Source organism: Plectropomus leopardus, chromosome 19 (assembly GCF_026936395.1).
Source record: "Plectropomus leopardus strain MGB_pleo_1.0 chromosome 19, ASM2693639v1, whole genome shotgun sequence".
Classification (NCBI taxonomy): domain Eukaryota; kingdom Metazoa; phylum Chordata; class Actinopteri; order Perciformes; family Serranidae; genus Plectropomus; species Plectropomus leopardus.
The window spans coordinates 25,825,485-25,845,691 of NC_142194.1; the positions used below are offsets into that span (position 1 = coordinate 25,825,485).

The window sequence follows — 20,207 nt, forward strand, 5'->3', positions numbered from 1 at the left end:
GAAACAGGTACTGAGGGAGCAGTCCAGTTGCTAGAATAAAATGTTGGGATTAGAAGTTCCTGCAACCATGGATCGGTTACATTTCTATATATCAACGGATGACAGGTTTCAGATTACGTGTATATGAGCTGAGTTTATAATCAGGAGGAAGAGATGGTGTGATACCTAGACAGCCAGCAGCCTGTTACAAAGGCTTTATGAGTTTACTACTGATTAATATTTTACTAAAGCTTTAGAGATCTGTGTCAAGCCATTAAGAGGATCTAATTTGGGAATGTTGAATGTGAAAAACCCATGGGTGGCTGGTTTTAAATGTTTATCCATTAATATATGATTGTGGGGTTAAAAGGTCACTGATGAAGTGTTTATATCTTATCAAGTCTGCAGTTATAAATACACGTTGTCCTAACAAATTGGCCAAGGGGCAAAGGGACAACCTCACAACACAAAAATTGTTATTTTTAATTAAACAAATAGCACCACCACAATATAAATTATAAACCTTTTATGAGGGGTTTAAGCATTACCATCATTATTCAGTCAACTCCAGTGCTTAAGGTTTGGTCTGTAACCTTAGATTTGGATAAAAAGCTTCCTAACATCAACAGTTTGTGAAAAGCAAAGATTTTTTTTGGATTTGGGGGCACTGTTGCCAGATGTGTCACACACAGGCTCAGTGCAATATCAAATCATGCTATAGTCACTTTTTGTGGTGGATGAACATGTTTATTTAAGATCTACAATAAAAAAAAAAAAATTTGGTGCTTGCTGAGCAAATTGATGTGACTGTGTTGTAAACAAATACACACAAACACACAGTCAGTAGTGAAGCGTGCTCTACATTTTAGGAAAACTAGTGAATGCTACAATGAAACACACAAACGTGGAGTCACGCAGCAGGCGTTAGAGGTGTGTTCAGCACCTCTCTGCTGATACCTGTCATTGTGACGGCAGAGTCTAGGGGAATGATATTCTTTTGGACCAGCTCCAGGGGCCCTGGCCTGAGAGCCAGCTTCTCATTCAGGTCCTCGGCGAGCCGGGCTCGCTTTAGCCTCATCTGGTCCTCTAAAGAGGAGCCGTCTGAGGCTGGGTCTGCACAACACACAGCAGGACCACAGCGTAAGCAACATGGGACACACCAAGGAAACACTGCTTATGCATGTCTCTAACTACAGATACTTGTTCAACACCTGCACTTAAAGAGACAGCTCACCCCAAAACAAAAATACATATTTTCCCTTTTACCTAGTGCTGTTTATCAGTCTAGATTGTTTTGGTGTGAGTTGCCAAATGTTGAGGACATCGGCCGTAAAGATGTCTGCCTTCTCTCTAATATAATGGAACTAGATGGCACATGTCTTGTGGTGCTCAAAGCGTCAAAAAATACAGTTTCATGGCCCAGAAGGCAACGTGCATGTATTCATTGGAAGAGAGGCTCATGCTTGTGACAGCGCAAGCATCAGCCTCTGCGAGCCTCTGCACAGCTAACATTTTAGCTCAGCTGGGGAGGATTCATGTCAATGGATTAATGACACAGTGTGTGTTTAAACTATATTTTTCATTTTGCGGTGAAGTGTCCCTTTAGGGACAATTGTACCTAAGATACTTTTGGTTTGATTATTCAAAATTTGTGCAGTTTTATTCCTTTACTTCAGTTACTCCACAACTTAGATTTGACAGCTGGACTGTAGTTACTATTAAATTATATTGTTTAAAGACATATTTGTCCATCTAAAATATAATACACTGGTACAGAGTTAATTAAACTACCAAACAGCAAATAAATTAGTTACAATTAGTTAATAACATAACACTGGCAGAGAGTCTTCTGTGGCATAATGAGTACATTTACTTTGAGGGCTTTCACTTTGAGTGTTGCCACAGTTATTCAGCTTTTATGACAAATCCCATAGCCAAGTACAATGTGGCTACAGTCACACTGTATTTCAAATAAATAAACGATAGATTTAAATATATTTAGTGCATAATGTTTCTTTTCTATGACAAAGATTCTATATTTATGAAAAAATAACATTTTAACATGAACAGTGTATACAGATTTTTAAAGACAGATTTTTATTTCTTTTAGTTTTGTTACAATCTATTATGTGTCCTATTTTTCTTTCTTTCTTTTCTTCAATAACCAACTTTCCTCGTAAAATCAACAGGGCCATCTATTGATATATATAGATGCTGAACCTAGAATTTTCTGCTACATATTGTTTTATTTCTCATGTCACATTTTATTTTATTTTTTGTATTTTATTTCATCTATTCAGTTTAACCCAGCTGTATTCAGCAGTAATTTCCTCAACAAACACTTTGCACATGACCTCCCTAAACCTTCAATAATCAATATTTCATTCTAATATCTGCTCAGCTGCTCCTCTCCCGGTACAGCCAGATACTTTGAGTACTAGAAAAATAAGCGGAGTGGCTGTAATTAAAGGGCTGCAGCGGGTGAGATTTTCGACCTTCCACAATCTCTCTCTGTTAAACCCAGTGTAAATAATCTAACCTGGCTGGGCCAACGGTCCATCCACAGCACTCTCAGAACTGATTACCCAGCAGAGAGGAGAGCACAGCACATCACTGTGATCATCTGAGTGCAACAAAGAGCATCGGCACTTATTTGGTCAAATATAATTTTAGTGGGATATTTCTGAGTGATGACACAGGATACAAAGCCAGAATCAAAGGGATGATATTGACCTTTTTGCTGAACCACTCAGGTAGAGTGTTGATGTCTGATGAGAAAGCTTGTTATTGAAGGAGGTTGAATGGAGGGATAAAACACAGAAGGAAATAATATTTGTGAGTAAGACCAATGAGGAAAGTCAAGAATAAAAAAAGAATGAGTTGAGAGATAAGATGAAGGAGAACATTTTCAATTTGAAATTAAAAATGATCTGTCTGAGAGTGAATTTGTTTGCAATGCATGAAATGTGATACCTAAGTAATAAGACAGACAGAAAGGAAGAAAAGGAGAAAATTAAATTTGAAATAAAAAGAAGGGATAAATACAGAATGAACGAGAGCAACAATGAAAGAATAGCAGGAAAACTAAAATCTAAAGTCAGTATAAAATTTGAAGAAACAGAGGAAGAAAAGAAAGAAAAATAAAATTAAAATAAAAAGAATGACAGAAAGAAAAAAGAAAGAAAGAAAGAAAGAAAAGTTGACACAAAAATAATGGGCCGAATAAAATAAAAAATGAAAATACATTGGAATTTGACATAAAGGTCGATATAAAAATTGAGGGAGCAAGACAGGGAATAAACACAGAAGATAATTTCATGTGGGAGAAGAGAGGAGAGAAAGTAGTCAAAAACATTGTGAAAAGAAGAGTAAAACAAGAGAAGTAAAAGAGAATAACAGCAAGAATGAAGAGGGTGGAACTGAGGGAGAGATAAAGAGTTGTAACACGGCCGTGATGGACTGAATGCCACACAGATGGAGGGCAGTGGGGAAAGCAGATAATCCAGTATGCCCGCCTGGATCCAGTGGGGAAGGACCAGCTGCAAGTCCGTGGTCAACGTTGGCGAGCTGTCGCCATCCACCAGCGGGATGACATCATTATCTGTTTATAAGTCAGCTGCCCACTGAGTCAACCCTGCTGTCTCACACTCTCCCGCCTCCCTGTCACTGACTGTACTGATTTAAGATCTGATTTGACATCGCAGGGACACACAAGGCTTTAAGTGTGTTTAAACTGCATAAAAACGCGTCCAATCGCAGCTGCACAGGCCTACACGGGCATAATGTAACACGATCCTGTGAGTCTGAAGCTGGCTTACAGACTTTTAAACATTCTGCAGCAGTATTAAAAACACACAACGCACTTTAAACCTATTGCGATACGTGTACCTGCTGACCGTATCTGTCAAATGTAAACAGCACACTAAGAGGTAAGACGTATGGTGCATTAGGAGGAATCATTCCCTTTGTGTTTCCATCCACTGAGGATTAAAGCACCGCTGCTGCTGGAGTAGACGTGTGTGTTTTTGTGCAGGAGAAAAAAGCACAGTAAACCTGCAGCTTCAGCCCTATTATCTTTATGAGGAAATATTAGATTGTATGTGTGTGTATTCAGACCTGTGGCCAGCAGGCAGACAGCGTGCTCCTATGCAGGCCACACGCCAGTCAGGCCTGAGAGGCTGGGGCGGATTCTCCAATAGCCTAATAAACACCAGATGTTCCCTGGGTAATATATACACAGACCCTGTGCCGTGTCCATCTCCCCAGCAGGAATAACACAGCCAGCATCTGAAGGATCACATTCACAGCAGCATGCAGGGGGAGGAGGATGCTGTGACGCCCTGACAAAATGTCTTACTTTTGGACCTAAAGAGCTGGAAGGACAAATGACGCTGTTGTGATTACAGATCTAGTGTGTGGGTGTGAGAGAAGTGTATACTAACAAATACAAGTCTTTGCAAGTCTCTTTCATGTGCGCCACCGCCTGCAATCAAGAGATAAACAGCCAATTGAAATGTCTTTTTTAAAAAAGCGCCTGCAGCCTCGCTGGCCAATTGTGTTTCTCCTTGCTGCCTTATCTGTGACAGACTCCTAAAAACTGATAGGGCTTTGCCGGGCCTCTGGATTCCGTTCCCCCGCACACTTACCAGCAGTTTATCTGGAGGCTGGAGCCTCTGTGAAATGGCAAACGGTGCCAGAGATATCATTCAACAAATCCCTGGCCTGCAGTCCAAGTCCCCCAGTCCCCCGTTGTTCCAAAAAAACGTACACACAGCACACTGGCATCACTCAGTTTTCCTGCATTTGCCAAGACAACGGTGTTGCTTTAAAGTATAAGAAATTGATAAGATCTGAGTTTATAAGTGGCTCTGTGCTGTGTAATGTCTCATGCTCAACAAACTTTTGGTTTCCGATGAATATTTGAAATTTAGATTTTGTAAATGCAGGCAAAGACATCTGTGCATGATGTTTGTGGCATGTAGTGTGTTGACAACATAATGTGCTGCTGTGGCCTAAAGATGAGAGGAAACATGAGAAGCCATTAATCGAAGTAACAGTAATGATCAAAGAGTACGCTCAGGTCTACTTGTTCTCACGAGTTGACACTTCATGTTGTGTTTGGGCGTACCTCTCTGAGGGCACTGTTGTAAACAGGTACTGTCTATGTAAATCTGTTTCTTCTGAGACCCAGAACCTCTTCTAGCGTAAGAACATTCCTCCGCGGTCACTCACCGACCTGTCTGCCTACTCGCTGGCTGCAGGCATTACTGCCTGTCTGTCCGCCTGTCTCACTGCTGCATATATCCACCTGCTTCCTCTGTGTTCACCTTTGTATCTGTCACTACCTGTGGATTTATCCGTCTGGAGTCTGGATCTGGTTCTCTTTCAAGCATCTGTCATCCTTACTGTTTTCTTTTCTTCCTACATGTCTGTTTGTAATGCTTTAATCTGCGGTGTAAGCAGACTTCAGCTCTGGCAAAGTTTGACTCAAAAAGCATAAGTTACAATCTGTAGAGCAGTGATTCCCAACCAGGTGGTTACTCCTGCAGATGGTAGAGGGTATGTGGAAAAGAAAAGAGTAGCTCAGCTACTTTTGAAAATAAATAAAATAAATAAATGTATGTATAAATAAATAAAGAGAATATGATATCTAGTGAGCAAGGTAGCAAAGAAGTCTAAACAGTTAGCTTAAAGTGTTTCAGACAGAGAGTTAAAAGTAAAAGATAAAGGATTGACAGCTAAAACTGACATAAATTTTTTAAATAGTAAAAAATGGATTAACTGTTTAAACAGCTTACTGAAAATGAAAAAAAAATATATTGTTGGTATAACAAGTATTTAATGTATTGAATTAAAGATTTAAAAAGTTAGCTAAAAGTAAACAATTCAGATAGTTAGCTTACGGTCCCAAATGGCAGTTAACTACAACACACACAAAGAATTTGATAAATAGTTAAAACAACTATAGTAAAATGCATTGGAAAAAATGGTTGAAATAAATAGCTAAATAATGCAAAGACTTGAAATAGTTAGCTAAATGTAATGTAGCTCAGCAAAAAGCTTTAGCTAAAAGCAAGAGATAAACACTTTAAATAGTTAGCTTAAATAGTAAATGGATGGAGAAGACAGCTAAAAGCTATAAAAGGTTTAAATAGTTATAATAAGTAATAAAATAAACTGTATGCAAACTTAAATTAATGGATAAATCGTAAAAATAGCTTATGTTGAATGTATATTGAAAAAAATGGTTGAAACATGAAACAATTAAAAAAAAAAGAATTCTTAATATAGTTTTGCTAAATTTAATTTTTAATAATTTTTTGTTGATATAGCTAGCATTTAATGTATTGGATAAAAGGTTGAATAAGTTAGCTAAAAGTAAGGGATAAACGGTTCAAACAGTACGCTTAAAGTGATAAATGGTTGGATTAGGTAAGTAAAAGTAATGCTGTTTTAATTGTTACAGTTACAATAGCTAAAGTTAAAAGTATCGGGGATAAAATGGTTAAAACAGATAGCTAAATTTGTGGAAGAACAGTTAAAACAGTCAGCTAAATGTAATAGATAAATGTTGAAATAGCTATTGTTAAACGTCATTGGAAGACATGTTGAAAAAATGAGCTAAAACTAAATGGTCGAAACAGCAAAAGCCGATAATAGACCAGGTTAACAGTTAGAAGCAATGGATGAATAGTTTTAATAGCTAGTTTTAACTGAGATAAATGGTTGAAATGTCCATCCTTTGCCACACAAAGTGGTAGTAGTACAAATGCAATTGACCAAACAGACCTTAACATTGTTTAAATGTCTGAAAAAAATATTGCTTTATATAATCAATAGTGTTAACTCCAGTTTATAACCAACTGAAAAGAACATATTTGGAACATGTGTTGTCAATGAAGGGGTACTCGAGTTCATTTGACAGAACTGTGGGGATACTTCAGACAAGATAAGTTTGGGAACCATGAAAAACTGTACTACCAAGAATCTGCATGTCAACTTCTTTAATTCCAAAAGATTACTGCAGCAGTCTGATTCACTGACTGGTTCTCTTTCTGGTTGAGGTTAATCAGCGAAATCATCTGCTGATTCCTGAACTACACTATTCCTCAATCTCCTTCCTTCTTTCTCCCATCATTTCTTGTTCTTATACAATCAGCTGGCATCTGATTTCACGGTTTCATTTTAAAACTGAAAAGGTAGTATTAAATCAGTCATATCTTTTCTTCTTTTTACATGGCATGCAACCCGTCAGACTCAATGATCTGATTCATATAAAATGATGCTTCTCACAGCTGTGTTCCAAGACTTTCAAAATACTGCTGATTGAACCAAGCAGAACCACAATTAAAGGGCAAATCTGAAAAGGAAATAACTGCTCATACTTCCCTCACAGGCCTGGATGTTAGAACCTTTACATCCATGTTGCTCCCCAAAACTGTCAACACATACATTAGACTTTGCACTGTAGTCTACTAGAGTTTTAAAAATGATGTTCTTCATATGTAAACTCCACAGTTGAGCGTATAATTGCATATATATTTTTTTTATATTAGCAAGGGAACAAATGACAAAAGACTTCCTCTCAGCTCAGGAGTGTTTTAGCATCTTTCAGGTCTTTGTTGGATGCTTGTTCAAGTGTTCTATTGTCTGATATTTTGGTTTTGACCAAAAGGGGGTTTGAAAGCTATGTGTGCCAATCGGTGTGCTTGCGATTAATGCCGTTGCTCACAATTGGTTGAATGGGTGTTTGGGCAGGAAGTCAACACTATGGAGAACACCACTGTGCCGACTTTGGCTCCAAATGATGTCACCAGTGCAAGTTGGCAGCAGCTGTATGCGGGATATTTTGGCTTTATTTTTGTGCAATGAGGTTAAGTGGAGTTGCGCCGCCCATCTTTATTTACACTCTGTGGTTGTGACAGTTTTACCTCCACCCAACTACAAAGTAGATGAATGGTATTTTGGTTGTCAAAAATGTCATATAATAATGTATATATAATAATAATAATGTATCAGTAATATCACATTATTGTAATAATGTCCCTGTTACTCCGAATAACCCACAAAACAAATTGTTAGCAGTTTTTGTGGCTAATTCTATAGTAAAAAGGAGTTCTGTTCACACAATGATCAGCGTATTAACCATAATAACAAGGACAGTGTTTTTGAAAGGATATGTTACTGCTGAATGTCATTTAAAGGTAGTTCTGTTTATCCTAATTGCATTGGGGTGGAGGCAAAAATCCCAGCATGGCTAAACACCAACATAAGTAAGTGCTAAAAGGGTATGACTATTTTTTTGCACCTGTGTGTCTCACTAAGACTACTTACTAATTTGACCCATGGATGATGTGTCCCCTTGCTTGTTCATTGTGTCTCTGTCTGTCTTACTCACACTGCAGTCTAAAAGCATGTAAGTGGAAGTGTGTGTGTGTGCCTGCATGTGCGGCGGCAGCTCAGTGTTAGAAGGCGTTACTCACGAGGCATGATGCCTTGGTCTGCCAGCTGCTCTCGTGTCCTCCTCTGCTGAAGTCTTAACTGTAGGACTGAAGTTGGAGGGAGGAGGAGGAGAATAAGAAGAAGGGGAAAGATGAGAAAAAGAGGTGGAAAGACAGGTAAGGGACAGAAAAAAAGCAGGAAGAGACTGAGAATTCAACCAATTTTAAATGTTTCATAACTCGTAGTGCAGTTAAGAATAGAAGTTTCACTTCACCTCCAGGCTGATATAAAAAGACGCACATGTATCATATATACATATGCATTCAGAAAACATGGGATAAAAACAACGCTGCTTGCTCACAAATATTTCTGCGAGCAGGATGTAGGGAATGATAAACACAGCTCCTGGCTTTTAAACAGATCTGTTAGCCAGTGTGTGGTCTGCAGCGAGTGTGCACGTTTCTTCGTGCTCATTGTATGTGTGTGTGTGGAAGTGGTCTAGGTGGGAGTGCGGGGTCATAAACATAGAGCCTCCCCCATGTCTGTTGGTCTGCCTGTGTCTGTGGCTCTTTTGCTTTCTGTTCTTTATTTGTCTGTGTGTGTTTTTCCTCCTTACTGTTATTTGAAGGTCTCTCCATGAGATCCTGGATCTGACACACAGCTATGATCTGCTCCTCCTTCTCTGCATCCCTCATCACTTTCTGCTTGTCTTCCCTATTGTTAATTATCTCCCCCAGGTGTTTCATATTCATGCACTTTTGGCTTAAGCATTTTTTAAAATTTCCTTTGATGATTTTTTAACAGTTTGACTAAATATCAGCGAGCTCAAGTGCCACACTGCAGCGCCGCTGAGAGAGAGCACCTCCATTATGTAACACCAAGCGCTTCCCTTCATCTGACATCTGCTTTAGTTTACAGTGAGGGGGTCGTGACCTGCTGCTCGCAACATCGCTGAGAGCAAACGCAGGCATTAGTTGCTCACTGGAAGTTGACCAAAACATGTAACTGATACAACCTCTGTAGAGGGAAGTTTTTTGTCAAGTGAGCACACATCCATGTATACAAACACATATATTGTACATGCAGGTTTTGTCTCTTCTGTCATGAAAAAAGATTTTGATCTGAACTCAAGGATCAGCTCTGCTGCTTTGTATTATGAGCCAACACTTCTAGCACAATCCCACATAGCCTTTTAGATCTTGGATAATTGCTTTTATTTGTGCCTTACTTGAGTAACAAGCTGAAGTCATGGTTGCGTTTTACGACAGCTAACAGTCTCACTTTAATCCCCACATGCAGGTTACTCTCTTCTGTCATGGAAAAGGCAGGATGACACTGGAATGCAGCTGTTTGTGTTGGTTAATTCTGTGCTGCTTCTTTGATTTTAACTGAAGGGACAGCTCCTTACTGCTCTGTATGATATTATCAATAACTTTGCATGAAAAAGCATTGTGGCTGCCACTGAATCTGCTCTTTCTTTGAAATCTTTAATTGTTACAACTTTGTTTTCAGAGCTGACACTTAATTTTAATTAACATCAACTAAAAGATCTTGTTTTTGCCACTGACAGGCTCAGATTATTATAAATGGTATATGAAAACAGCATGTAAAGGATCCCTACAGTGGAAGGCGTTTTTGTTAGGAGTAAGATCCTTTTTGGTGAATCTGAATCAGCCCCAAAACTACAGCATATTCTCAAATCTAAATGGCTATATTAAGGGCTTGATTCAACGAAACAACAGTTGTTGATTGTTAGAATAGTGAAAAGATCAACCAAGACATTAGTATTATTATTTTTTAATAATTATTTTTGTTTCTGTCAGCTTTGAATGAGGTGTATTTTATGATGATGAAATGAGTGTAAATGGAATCTGGTGGATTTGGCGATAGTGATTTCGGTGCTGATTCTGGTTGAACAAAAAGGAGCTCACTTTTTGACAAAAACGTCTGTCTTTGTAGGGATCACATCCTCAACGTTATTGGACACTTATATAAGCACTTTTAGTGGGTGTGAATTGGTGGTGGAAAGATGCCCAGAGGGGTTACATTGCAGCCTGTTTTGCAACTGCCGATTGCAGCACCCTAGCGAGATTTCAAAAACTCTTGATTTCATTAGTGACTTGGACACAAAAACATGGGAAAATAACGTCCAAGTTGAAAAATACTGAAGTTAGCCTTTAACGCTCACACTCCGTAATAGGACTGGTGTTCTGTTCATTTATGGTTTTTCAAGATAACATGACAAGCTAACACAGCGATACGCCAGCTTCATTTTAAGTCCGCTAACAGCCCTTAATCTACATAGATGCAGGTTTGTCTCTTATGTCATGGAAAAACAAGGTGACAAACAAAAGACTATGAAGCATCTTTGATTTTGACTCTCTGCTGCTCCTTTTTATAAAAGGTTATCGGTAATTTCAAGTGAAAAAACAAAGCAGCTGCCAAACAATCTGCTTTTCTCCTAAAAAGCTTTGCAAAGACCAGAGTGGTGTCCATCCTGATTGCAGAGCTGTATGTTATAGGACGGCTGTGTAATCACAGATCACTGAACCATGCGATACTCTGCCTCTCTCACTGTTGACTTTGAAACTAAAGACATTTGTTTTAACTCGGGCTTTCTTGACAACAAAGGACATACAAATCCACAGCAACATTTACAAGTTTTCAGATTTATAGTGTAAATAAGTGATCATTTGGCCTGCTTTGCAACTGTGAAGTGGTGATAATTACACAGGCCAGTGTAGTGATATTTTGATTCATTGTCCTCCTGTCGCTAACACATTCACATCCACCACACAAGAAAGAAAAGGTCTAATAATAACACCACACTTTTACACTTAGAGTCTAACGGCTTTGCTAGAGAGACTGGTTGCATTTGTTACATGAATTCTCCTGAACGTTCCCTCAGCACTAGCAGGAATGTGTTTGCGACAGATGTATGAGCGTGACTGTATAACATCTAATAAACAGGTATTCCTAAATGAAGTATTAGGTTTATTTTAGTCTAATACCTCTGCATAAAGTGAAAATCCACCTTAAAACAGAACTCGCATACTTTACCCCTATGCTCTTGGACAGTTTGAGGCAGATTTGTGAACGTGAGCCAGAGCCAGATGCAGGGGAGCCAACACTCCACCATTAAGATACAGATTCTGGAGCAGCTCCATTGACAGTGACTTATAGTCAACAGTGGGATAGCAGGGTGATAAAGAAAAAAAACTCACTTGAGCGCAACCCATTCCACAGGTAAGTGCTTTTTTATCTGTTGCCAGAGTGCCATTCATTGTCAGTGGAGGGTGTCAAAGTTTTGTCTCTCATATTATAATTTATTACCAATTTTGTCATAAATTTTAGCAAAGATATAGAATCTGCCAGGATTATTGGAGTAAGACTTGTTGGGCTTCACAAGCTATTTTATACAGCAAAAGCTCAATTAACATGATCCGCACAAAACAATGATAACAGTTAATAAAATAAAAAAGCTCCTCAAACATAACTCATTATAATTTATTAATTTAGGTTGAATTAATCTCTAGCTTTGCCCAAAACATATTGTAAATTGAAGTTCTGTTCCTCACTTGAATGACATGACAAGCTAGCATAATATGCTGATGTTACAGTAAAGCAGTTGCATGTCAAATAAAATTTATTTAAATTAAGTTTAATTAATTTTAACCTTCATTTATACCATCCTTAATAACTAGCTTATTCCTAAACTATGTCATAAGATGGCGTTCTGTTCATCGCATGAGAGAAAAGCTAACGTGACAAGCTAACATAACAAGCTAACATAACATGCTAATGTTACAGTAAAGGGCCGATCACACCAAGACACATCGTACCAAGCCCAACTGCTGCGAAAACGCCTTGGAAGCACATCCGAAAAAACAGCTGGGAGTGCCTGTGTAGCGGGGCTGAGTGGCCAAAAGTGACGTTGATGAGTGGTGCAACTCCATGCCTTGAGCAAAAAAATTTAAAAAGTTAACTTTTATGCGTGCCCAAAAACCGCCAGAAAAACTCGTCGCGCAGTAGCAAGAAGAAGAGCGCAAGAGAGGAGCGTCTGACAGGTGCGCTGTACCACAGGGAAACAATGGTTTTGCTGGTGATGCTTTTCTAACAACATGTCTCGGTGTGATTGGCCCCTGAGGGGGTTACATATCCAATATCAGCCTTCATTTTAGCCAGCCTTTTTCCTTCACAGTTTCTTTACCGTCCACTGTTACTTCTCAGATGTTTTAGATTCTTGATTTTCCATTTCGGGTGGCTTGCTAGAAGTCATCATTTTGCATTAGCCTTGCAAACAACAACTTAGTTCAATGACAGGGCCCACAGTGGGTCAGAAAGATGAAGTGCATCGATTGCTGTGTTACATGTGAATAGAGTATTCACAGATCATTACTGATAGAATGATTTATGTATATTATATTTACCAAACTGTGGTATAATTTTGTCTATAAAGTTACAGCTAAATTGGCAATCAATATGCAGGCTATAACATAAGGGGAATATTGCCATTTAGTAGTCAGATCTTCTCAGTAAGTCAGGTAAAAACTTCCAGCATCATTATGTTCTACATCCTCTGTCTGGGTGTGGCAGCTGATATAAAACAGGTGTTTGGGGAAGTAAGTGTGTGTGGTGCAGATTTACAGTTCAGCATGTGCTTGACACCTTGTACCATTGATTTAACTCTTATTTGACGCCTCTGTTATACTATTATGCAATACCAGTGAGCCTGAGGGCACGGGCCACAGCCCTTTGAGCTGTTAATCAAATCGGCATGAGAACTAGTCACTAATACACTTTCACAAAACATTTGGTGGTCCACAGGGAGCACTTAAGTGAGATCTTTATCTTTCCCTTTAGCTTGGACCATGCAGCGGCAGTTCCCATGGCTTTGATAATGTAGTTAAAGCGTGGTGCAAAAGAGCAACAAATGCTGGTTTTCACAGGGCGCTGAATGTAACTGGAGCTGCTGCAGCTCACAGAAAACTGTAAATCCTGAACAACCAGATCGTCTAAGACTCCCCCTGTCATCAGCAGTTATCACAGAGAGATTTACGGACAGTTTTACTCCTCTTACGCACATTTCACTCATGCAAACATAAATTCACCCAACCAGTCATGTCAGCTGTACCTTGTATAACCCAACATTAATCCCCCCACGTGCAGCATCAAGCAGACTCGTAGGAAGATGACCTTTATCGTAGTACAGACAGTATCTCTACATCTGTGCCATATTAGCCAACTAGAACATGTTTGTATGTTCAACACAGATCCTGAGCCAACCCAATATCCAGAATAAACATTACACATTACTGTAAACCAAGGATATGTTACATTTTGTACATTTCATATTTAGCGAATATGTTGAAACTTTAGATTTCAATTTACATTTTAAATGCTGTAGTTAATGTGTGGTTAGATTAACCACAAAAAAATGCTTGGTTAAGGTGAAAAAACATGTTTTGGTTTAAAATACCTGCTTTTGCCGCAACAAAAATGGCAGGAATAACTATCATTAAACAATTCCCTGGGCTTGAACAGCGGCGTGCTGCTGTCTGTCACTTGGTAGCCGCCTCAACATCCACCATCACCTCCTCCTCCTGATTAAAATCTTAGCTCATATTTGTAATCTGAAGTACGTTATATGTATGAAACTGTAAATGTAACATATCCATGTTTTGCAGAAATGTACAATGCCAACATTTTATTCCAGCAACCAGGCTGCTTTTGAGCCATCCTCCCTGTCATGTTCCCCCGAGCACAGGGGGTCATTTCCCACCCTGCTGATGTGCTCTAAACAGCTCAGAGGAAAAGCATAATTTACCCAATTCTGGGAGGCAATTACAGCTCACAGGCAAACTGCAAGTAAGGACTGAATCCTCCAGATTGTACATTCACAGCAGAGACACTCATTTATATCCAGCTCTCCAGTGCATAGAGCCGGATTTGAGTTCTGTTGTTGCCACCATCAGTTACACTCTCCTCAGGGAGGTGGCAGTGTTGGTCAGACTGCACACACTGTAGTAGTGCAGTGCAAACACACATGCTCAGCCTCACAGAAAGTATGCTCTATGTGTGTGTGAAGCAGATAGATGGATACAAAGCTCCAACAGCTGCTGTGCGTTAAGGGGAGTTTAAATCAGCGCTGTAGTCCGTGCCCTTCCTCCCTCTTTGATATGCCCAGGTACACACACCCACACACATACACAAGCACCATCAGCTTCCAATTCAGCCATATTAAGATAACCTCTGACCCCTCTCCAGTGTCTAATCTCCCTTTATCAGCGTGCACAGAGCCACGGAGTGAGAACGCCTCGCTGGCTTCTCCTTCAGCAGGTCGCGACTGGCACGCAACAAGTGCACTATAACCTGCCCGAGGAATTGCCCTCACATGACATGTTTTTTACGAGGAGGCGGACGGACATCAAAGACCAGCCGTAACTCCATCACAGAGTGTCAGGGCTTGTCCTCAGGGCTCGGGAAGATTTTTGACTTACACTGGCCGCCCTTTGGTATTCCTCATGCACGCAGTACATTACACACACCTGTCAATTTGCTGGTGTCACTGAAGAGCACATTGGGAGTGTCATCACAACTCATCCAAGACAGATGAATGACATTTTGTACACAGGATTGCCTATAAATGCCAAGTGTTGACAGACACACTGTTTGCAAGGCTCTGTGGAATAAACACAGCTGTACACAGCATGTGTTCCCTGATAAACTCAACAGTGCATGCACACATACAGAGAAGTCACATGTCAGTCCTCGTTGGACTTACCTGATCTAAACTTGCTTCGTATCAGTATGGAGTGCTCAGAGCCCAGAAGAGTCATAATGCTCACAGTACAGTTCCAGTGTTCAAAAGTTGCAAAATAAAGTCACACACTTCGTCCCCCCCTGGCCACCTCTGGACGCCAGACTGAGATGAGGTGGAGTGCCTGCCTCATTAACAGCTCTACAGGAAAAGTGTATCTCTCTCAGCTGGCGTGCACACAAGCAGCTCTCTGCTCTCTGTGAGCTGCTTTCCCTTCCTGCCTCCTCGTCTCTGCTCTCTCTCTCCCCCGGGGGCTGATGTGTGGATCTGCGGGCCAGTTAAGCTTTGGTCCCATCTAGTTGAGAACTCTGAGCAGGGCCAGGGACAGCGCAGAGATATGCCCCACTCGGGGAGGGGCTACCCAGCCAGGGTTTCCTCTAAGCCCCGCCTGCCTCAGCCCGGAGGCTGGACGGGGCTCGGCTGATGACTTCTTCCTCCCTTGCCACCAGTGTAAATATATCTGCCTATCAGCCCCGCTGACTGTCATTAGAGAGGAGAGAGGGAGGGGAAGATCAAGATAGAGACAGATGCTGATAGTGGAGCAGCAGTACAGCCAGGAGGGAGAAAGTGGGAAAGGCAGGGATGCAACAAGTTCCAGTTCTTCCCTTTTGACAGCAGCTGAAAAATATAATGTCAGCCTACATCTGACTGTTTTTACTTTATTTGTAATACAGTTATAATAACAATTAAAGCTAAGAATATATATATGTATGTGTGTGTATATATATATATATATATATAAATATATATAAAAACTGCAATGAAAACACATTTTTGCTTTTATAGGTTACATGATTCTATGGCTATGTGCTTGTGGGTAGGAACTGGCTCCCTTGGGTGTGATGCAACAGGCACTACAAGAGGTGTTATTGCATCACATCAACTCTTCAAAAGTGGGACGAGTCATCTGTAAGTTTTGAATCCACAATACCTCTGTGAAATCATGGACTATCACCTCCCAGAAACCCCCCATATGTGGCTGCTCCCATGTATAAGGGGCTTGCCTTTCTATTATGGCTCCAAAACACGCCTACGTCACCTTTGATTGGAAATACTGACGGCTAGTGTGTGGCTGCAATAGAAGTAAACCTGATAATGTTTTGAACATCCATCACTATACTTCTTGGATTGTTATCGTGAGAGGAGATGTCGCTTAACATCACAAGAAAAGTTACATAACATCACGAAATGGAAATGCAGTCATCTCTTAATTGTGTTTTATTGATATTTTGAAAATATCTCTTAAGTTTCGCACAAATCTGTAATGGAAACCTGCCTATTGTCTGGTTTTCAGGCCACAACCTTCGGTGGTAGACCCAATCCCTTGCATAAATGTTGGCATTGTATCTTTTTTTTTTTTGCAAAACATGGATCTGCTACAGTTGTACTAATCTCGATAAGGTATGCAGAATTTTGGTATCAGTGGTGTTCTGGTTTCCTTTTGTTGTCTGAGCAGTATTGACCAATCATGTTTGAATGGCAGGTAAACAGCTTGTGTTGAGAGTTGGAATGCAAAAACATCATGTTTTAGTTTGAAATACCCACTGCTGTCACCATAATCTGGGATAAAAATATCCCAGTCTCACAATATTCAACCTTAGCCCTTCCCCCTAATGACAAACTCAGCTCGTATACATGTAATCTAAACTATGCCACATTCACTGTTTTCAGCTGCAAGCAAAGTGTTTCGTATCACATTACATTGGACGCTCCCTTTGTCTTAAATGTGGACCTCCATCACGTTATGTAAACAAACCACTTACCTATCAGCTGTGGTCTCAGAGTAACCAATGAAAAGATGGGTGAATACGTACTTCCTTATTATTCTTATTCACAATAATACTATTGCAAGTAACTTATAGATATCAGTGTTGTAACTACCATACTATATCATACCACCATCTTCACTTTGAAAAACAAGATAGCGTGCTAGCTCTGCCGAGCATCCAACACAATACACAATACAACACAAACTTTCAGCTATTTGGCACTCTCCCTTCAGCCAGATGCCAACTCATTTAGGCCAGATAAGAACTGCCCTACTAAGAACGGGACTTCTTAAAAAAAATCCATGTTCATATGATAACAATGCGAAAACGATCCTGGTGTACACTGATCCACAAAAACAATCAAAAACACTGTAGTATGCATGTTAGGCCAGTAGTTGGTGGTGTAACTTTGTAATGACACATCATAGAGGAACAGCATGCAAGCGCGGCTGTGAAGTCACCATTCTAAAGGATCTGCACATTGCCAGTTTACACGGCAACAGAAGGGGTGGTGTTTTCAAAACATTACACTCTGGAGCCCGATTTAAAAAGTTTGCGTTTTCAGGCCCCCAAAATGCCATTATTGTGGGACCAAGAGACCAAACTGCAACAAAAGTTTAACGTTTCATGCAAGAACTGTTGCAGTGCAAATGGCCCCATAGTTTCTTGGAATGAAATAAGGCAGTAAATCCGAATTTCAACTTTTGTAATCAGCTGTTTCTTGTTTATTGCAACACCTTCAACACAAGCTCCAGGAATAAAACAGAAATGGAGCGTGCAAAAAAAGTTTTACTCAAAACAGATCACCACATTGTGTTGCTGTGTCACACTGGACGTGGAACTACCCTGATATGTCAATTGTTGCATAGCCGCCAGTCAGCAGTCGCCTGGCCATTCACACCAGAAGCATGCTTCTTGGTGTCGGCCAGCAGGCAGTTCTGCTCCTCTGCTCTTTTCCAGGGTTCTGATCCTGACTGCATGTGTGTCTCTGTCTGTGTGTGTCTGCTTGTCTTTTTTGTTTAGATGCAACTAACAAAAATTTGAAAGCACTGGATGCATACTTTGACATTTATCAAAATCATTTTTATCATATCTAATATAGTCCTTATATCATTTGTAACGGTGTTTCAATGTGTTTTCCTGCTAGATTTGCTCATGGCTCGCAGCTAAAATAGACCAGATGCTGAAACTATCACTGCAGATCAACACTGGCACTGAGAGGAAGTGACCATTGCTCTGTCGAAAACTGCCATGCTTCGCGGCGGTTCCGTGTCCAGTGTGAACCTGGCATCACGCTGTGTCGCCCGCGGGCAGGTAGGAAGGTTCAGGGGAAAACAATGCAATAAAACTGATTAAGTTGCTGACACTTGCTTATGATTTTCTTTCTCACATAAACAGTTTTGTAATATAACAAACATTGCTTTTGTGCTTCTTTATCTACCGTTTTCTCTCTCTTTATGCTTTGGCAACACAAATGTTAAGAATGAGCGGTAATAAAGAAAGTTTGTTAATCTCTGATTTGAAGTTGTAGCTTTCATCCAGTCTCATATCCCTTAATATGAGATTCAAAAAATGTACTCATTATAATGGGTTTAATGGAATGTGTGCACTAGGTCACAAAGTGTGCTTCTGTTATTGTTGACTCAGTTGAAATAAAGTATACAGGGAGGCTTTTTTGGGGTCCATACTGGTCTGTGTACACTCTGATTTATTGATGTACACTACAATAAGTGATCAGTTGAGCACAGTCAGTCAGCCAGCAGCTGAGAAGCAGGAGGTTTATCTTCTTTTCCAGCCTGTATTCAGGAAGGCATCCCTTCCTCCAGCTCCCACATACCAGGCAGACATTTGTCACAGTTGAACTAAGCTTTGTGCCCGCTCTCCTCGGGGTCAGCGTTAGCCAACTGCAGCTCTTATACATTGCAGAGCCTCCAAAATGTCCATCAACACAACACGTCAGCTGGACACATCGGGCTTTCTCTGCAGTTGTTTATTCAGAGGATTGATTTGGCCATATCATGGAATGTGACACAATGCTTGAACCTTTGCACGCTAGAAACGCAGAATCAAAATCCAACCCAGGAAGAATGTTAAGTCATTTATGTGTCCTCATTTTGGTTGCACAGCAGGTGTCAAAGTCTGTGATGGCTGTTGTTCCAGGAGGCTACTGTCTCACTAAAGCCAGATTAAAAGGTTCAGTGGTTACAGCTGAGAATGTGGGGAGGCTAAACCTGTCTCTGTACCCATCTGACTTCCTGTCCCTACATGCACTGTACCAGGGTAATTTAAGAAAGTCACAAGATTACATTTTCCATCTTTGCTATTATATTCTTTAACCTATTGTGTAACCTAATTCAAGCTCTTTCATCTCTTTCAAACAGGTCTGAAAAATGGAATACATTGTTACATTGTTGTTGAGCTTTTCATATTTGTGAAAAGAATGGTTCAACATTTGGGGAAATAAGCTTATTTGTGTAAATTAGATATTTAGACTTCCCCCACTGTCATGTCTGTATGAAGCCACAGCCAGGACTAAGCTTAGCTTAACATAAAGAATGGAAGCAATGGGAAACATCAAGTCTTACCGTTTTTTTTTGTTTTTTTTTTGAAGTCTTGAGCACATTTAGATTCATAAATACATAGAAAAAAGTATTTTTAATCTAACCAATTGAAAGTACCTCTAAGGCCCACTAGATTGCACTCCAAATCACAGTAGTGAAGAAATACTCCTAAATACCTCCAAATGACTTTGTACATCAATTACTCATTCCGTGTGAAGTTGAATATTGGGCATAAAATGTTCCAGTGATTGAAGAACACAACGACGGCAAAGATCAACAACAATAAGACCATATCACAACAGCTGTTTACAAACTCCCACACAATTCTAGAAGTATAATTTACATTACTTTGTAAAATACTTCCGCAGAAACAATCTCATGCACGTACATGTAGCACACCTGCACAGTTTATGCAGAAGGTTTTAGCAATATGTTTAGGAATTACTGTGCATACATCTGGATAAATCTGGATAAATGTTTTGCGTTTTCTCAATTCACTAGTGTGTGAAAAGCAAATATTTTGTCCTGAATTCAACGTAACATGAGTTGAGTAAATTTTGAGGTGCTCATTGGCACATTTTTAAACTTTAGTGGGAGCGAGGCTTGCTTGTTTCCCACCTGCTTCCAGTATTTATG

General features: G+C 40.0%; 1 protein-coding gene across 13 annotated transcripts in view; it reads right to left on the minus strand.

The window, feature by feature from the left end:
* myocd (myocardin) overlaps positions 1 to 20,207 on the minus strand; it is a 173,889-nt gene that overhangs the window by 18,584 nt on the left and 135,098 nt on the right. For 6 of the 13 annotated variants that reach the window (XM_088070030.1, XM_088070029.1, XM_088070034.1 and 3 more), the window contains exons 5-6: positions 8,463 to 8,528; positions 937 to 1,092 (exon numbers count right to left, since the gene is read on the minus strand). The exons of 1 other annotated variant lie outside the window; for it this stretch is intronic. In XM_088070030.1, coding sequence (XP_087926156.1) covers positions 937 to 1,092; positions 8,463 to 8,528 — 222 coding nt within the window. Of the gene's footprint in view, positions 1 to 936; positions 1,093 to 8,462; positions 8,529 to 9,037; positions 10,034 to 15,205; positions 15,653 to 20,207 lie in introns of those variants that run through there. 6 more of the 13 variants (XM_042508004.2, XM_042508003.2, XM_042508009.2 and 3 more) reach the window with 6 other exon arrangements.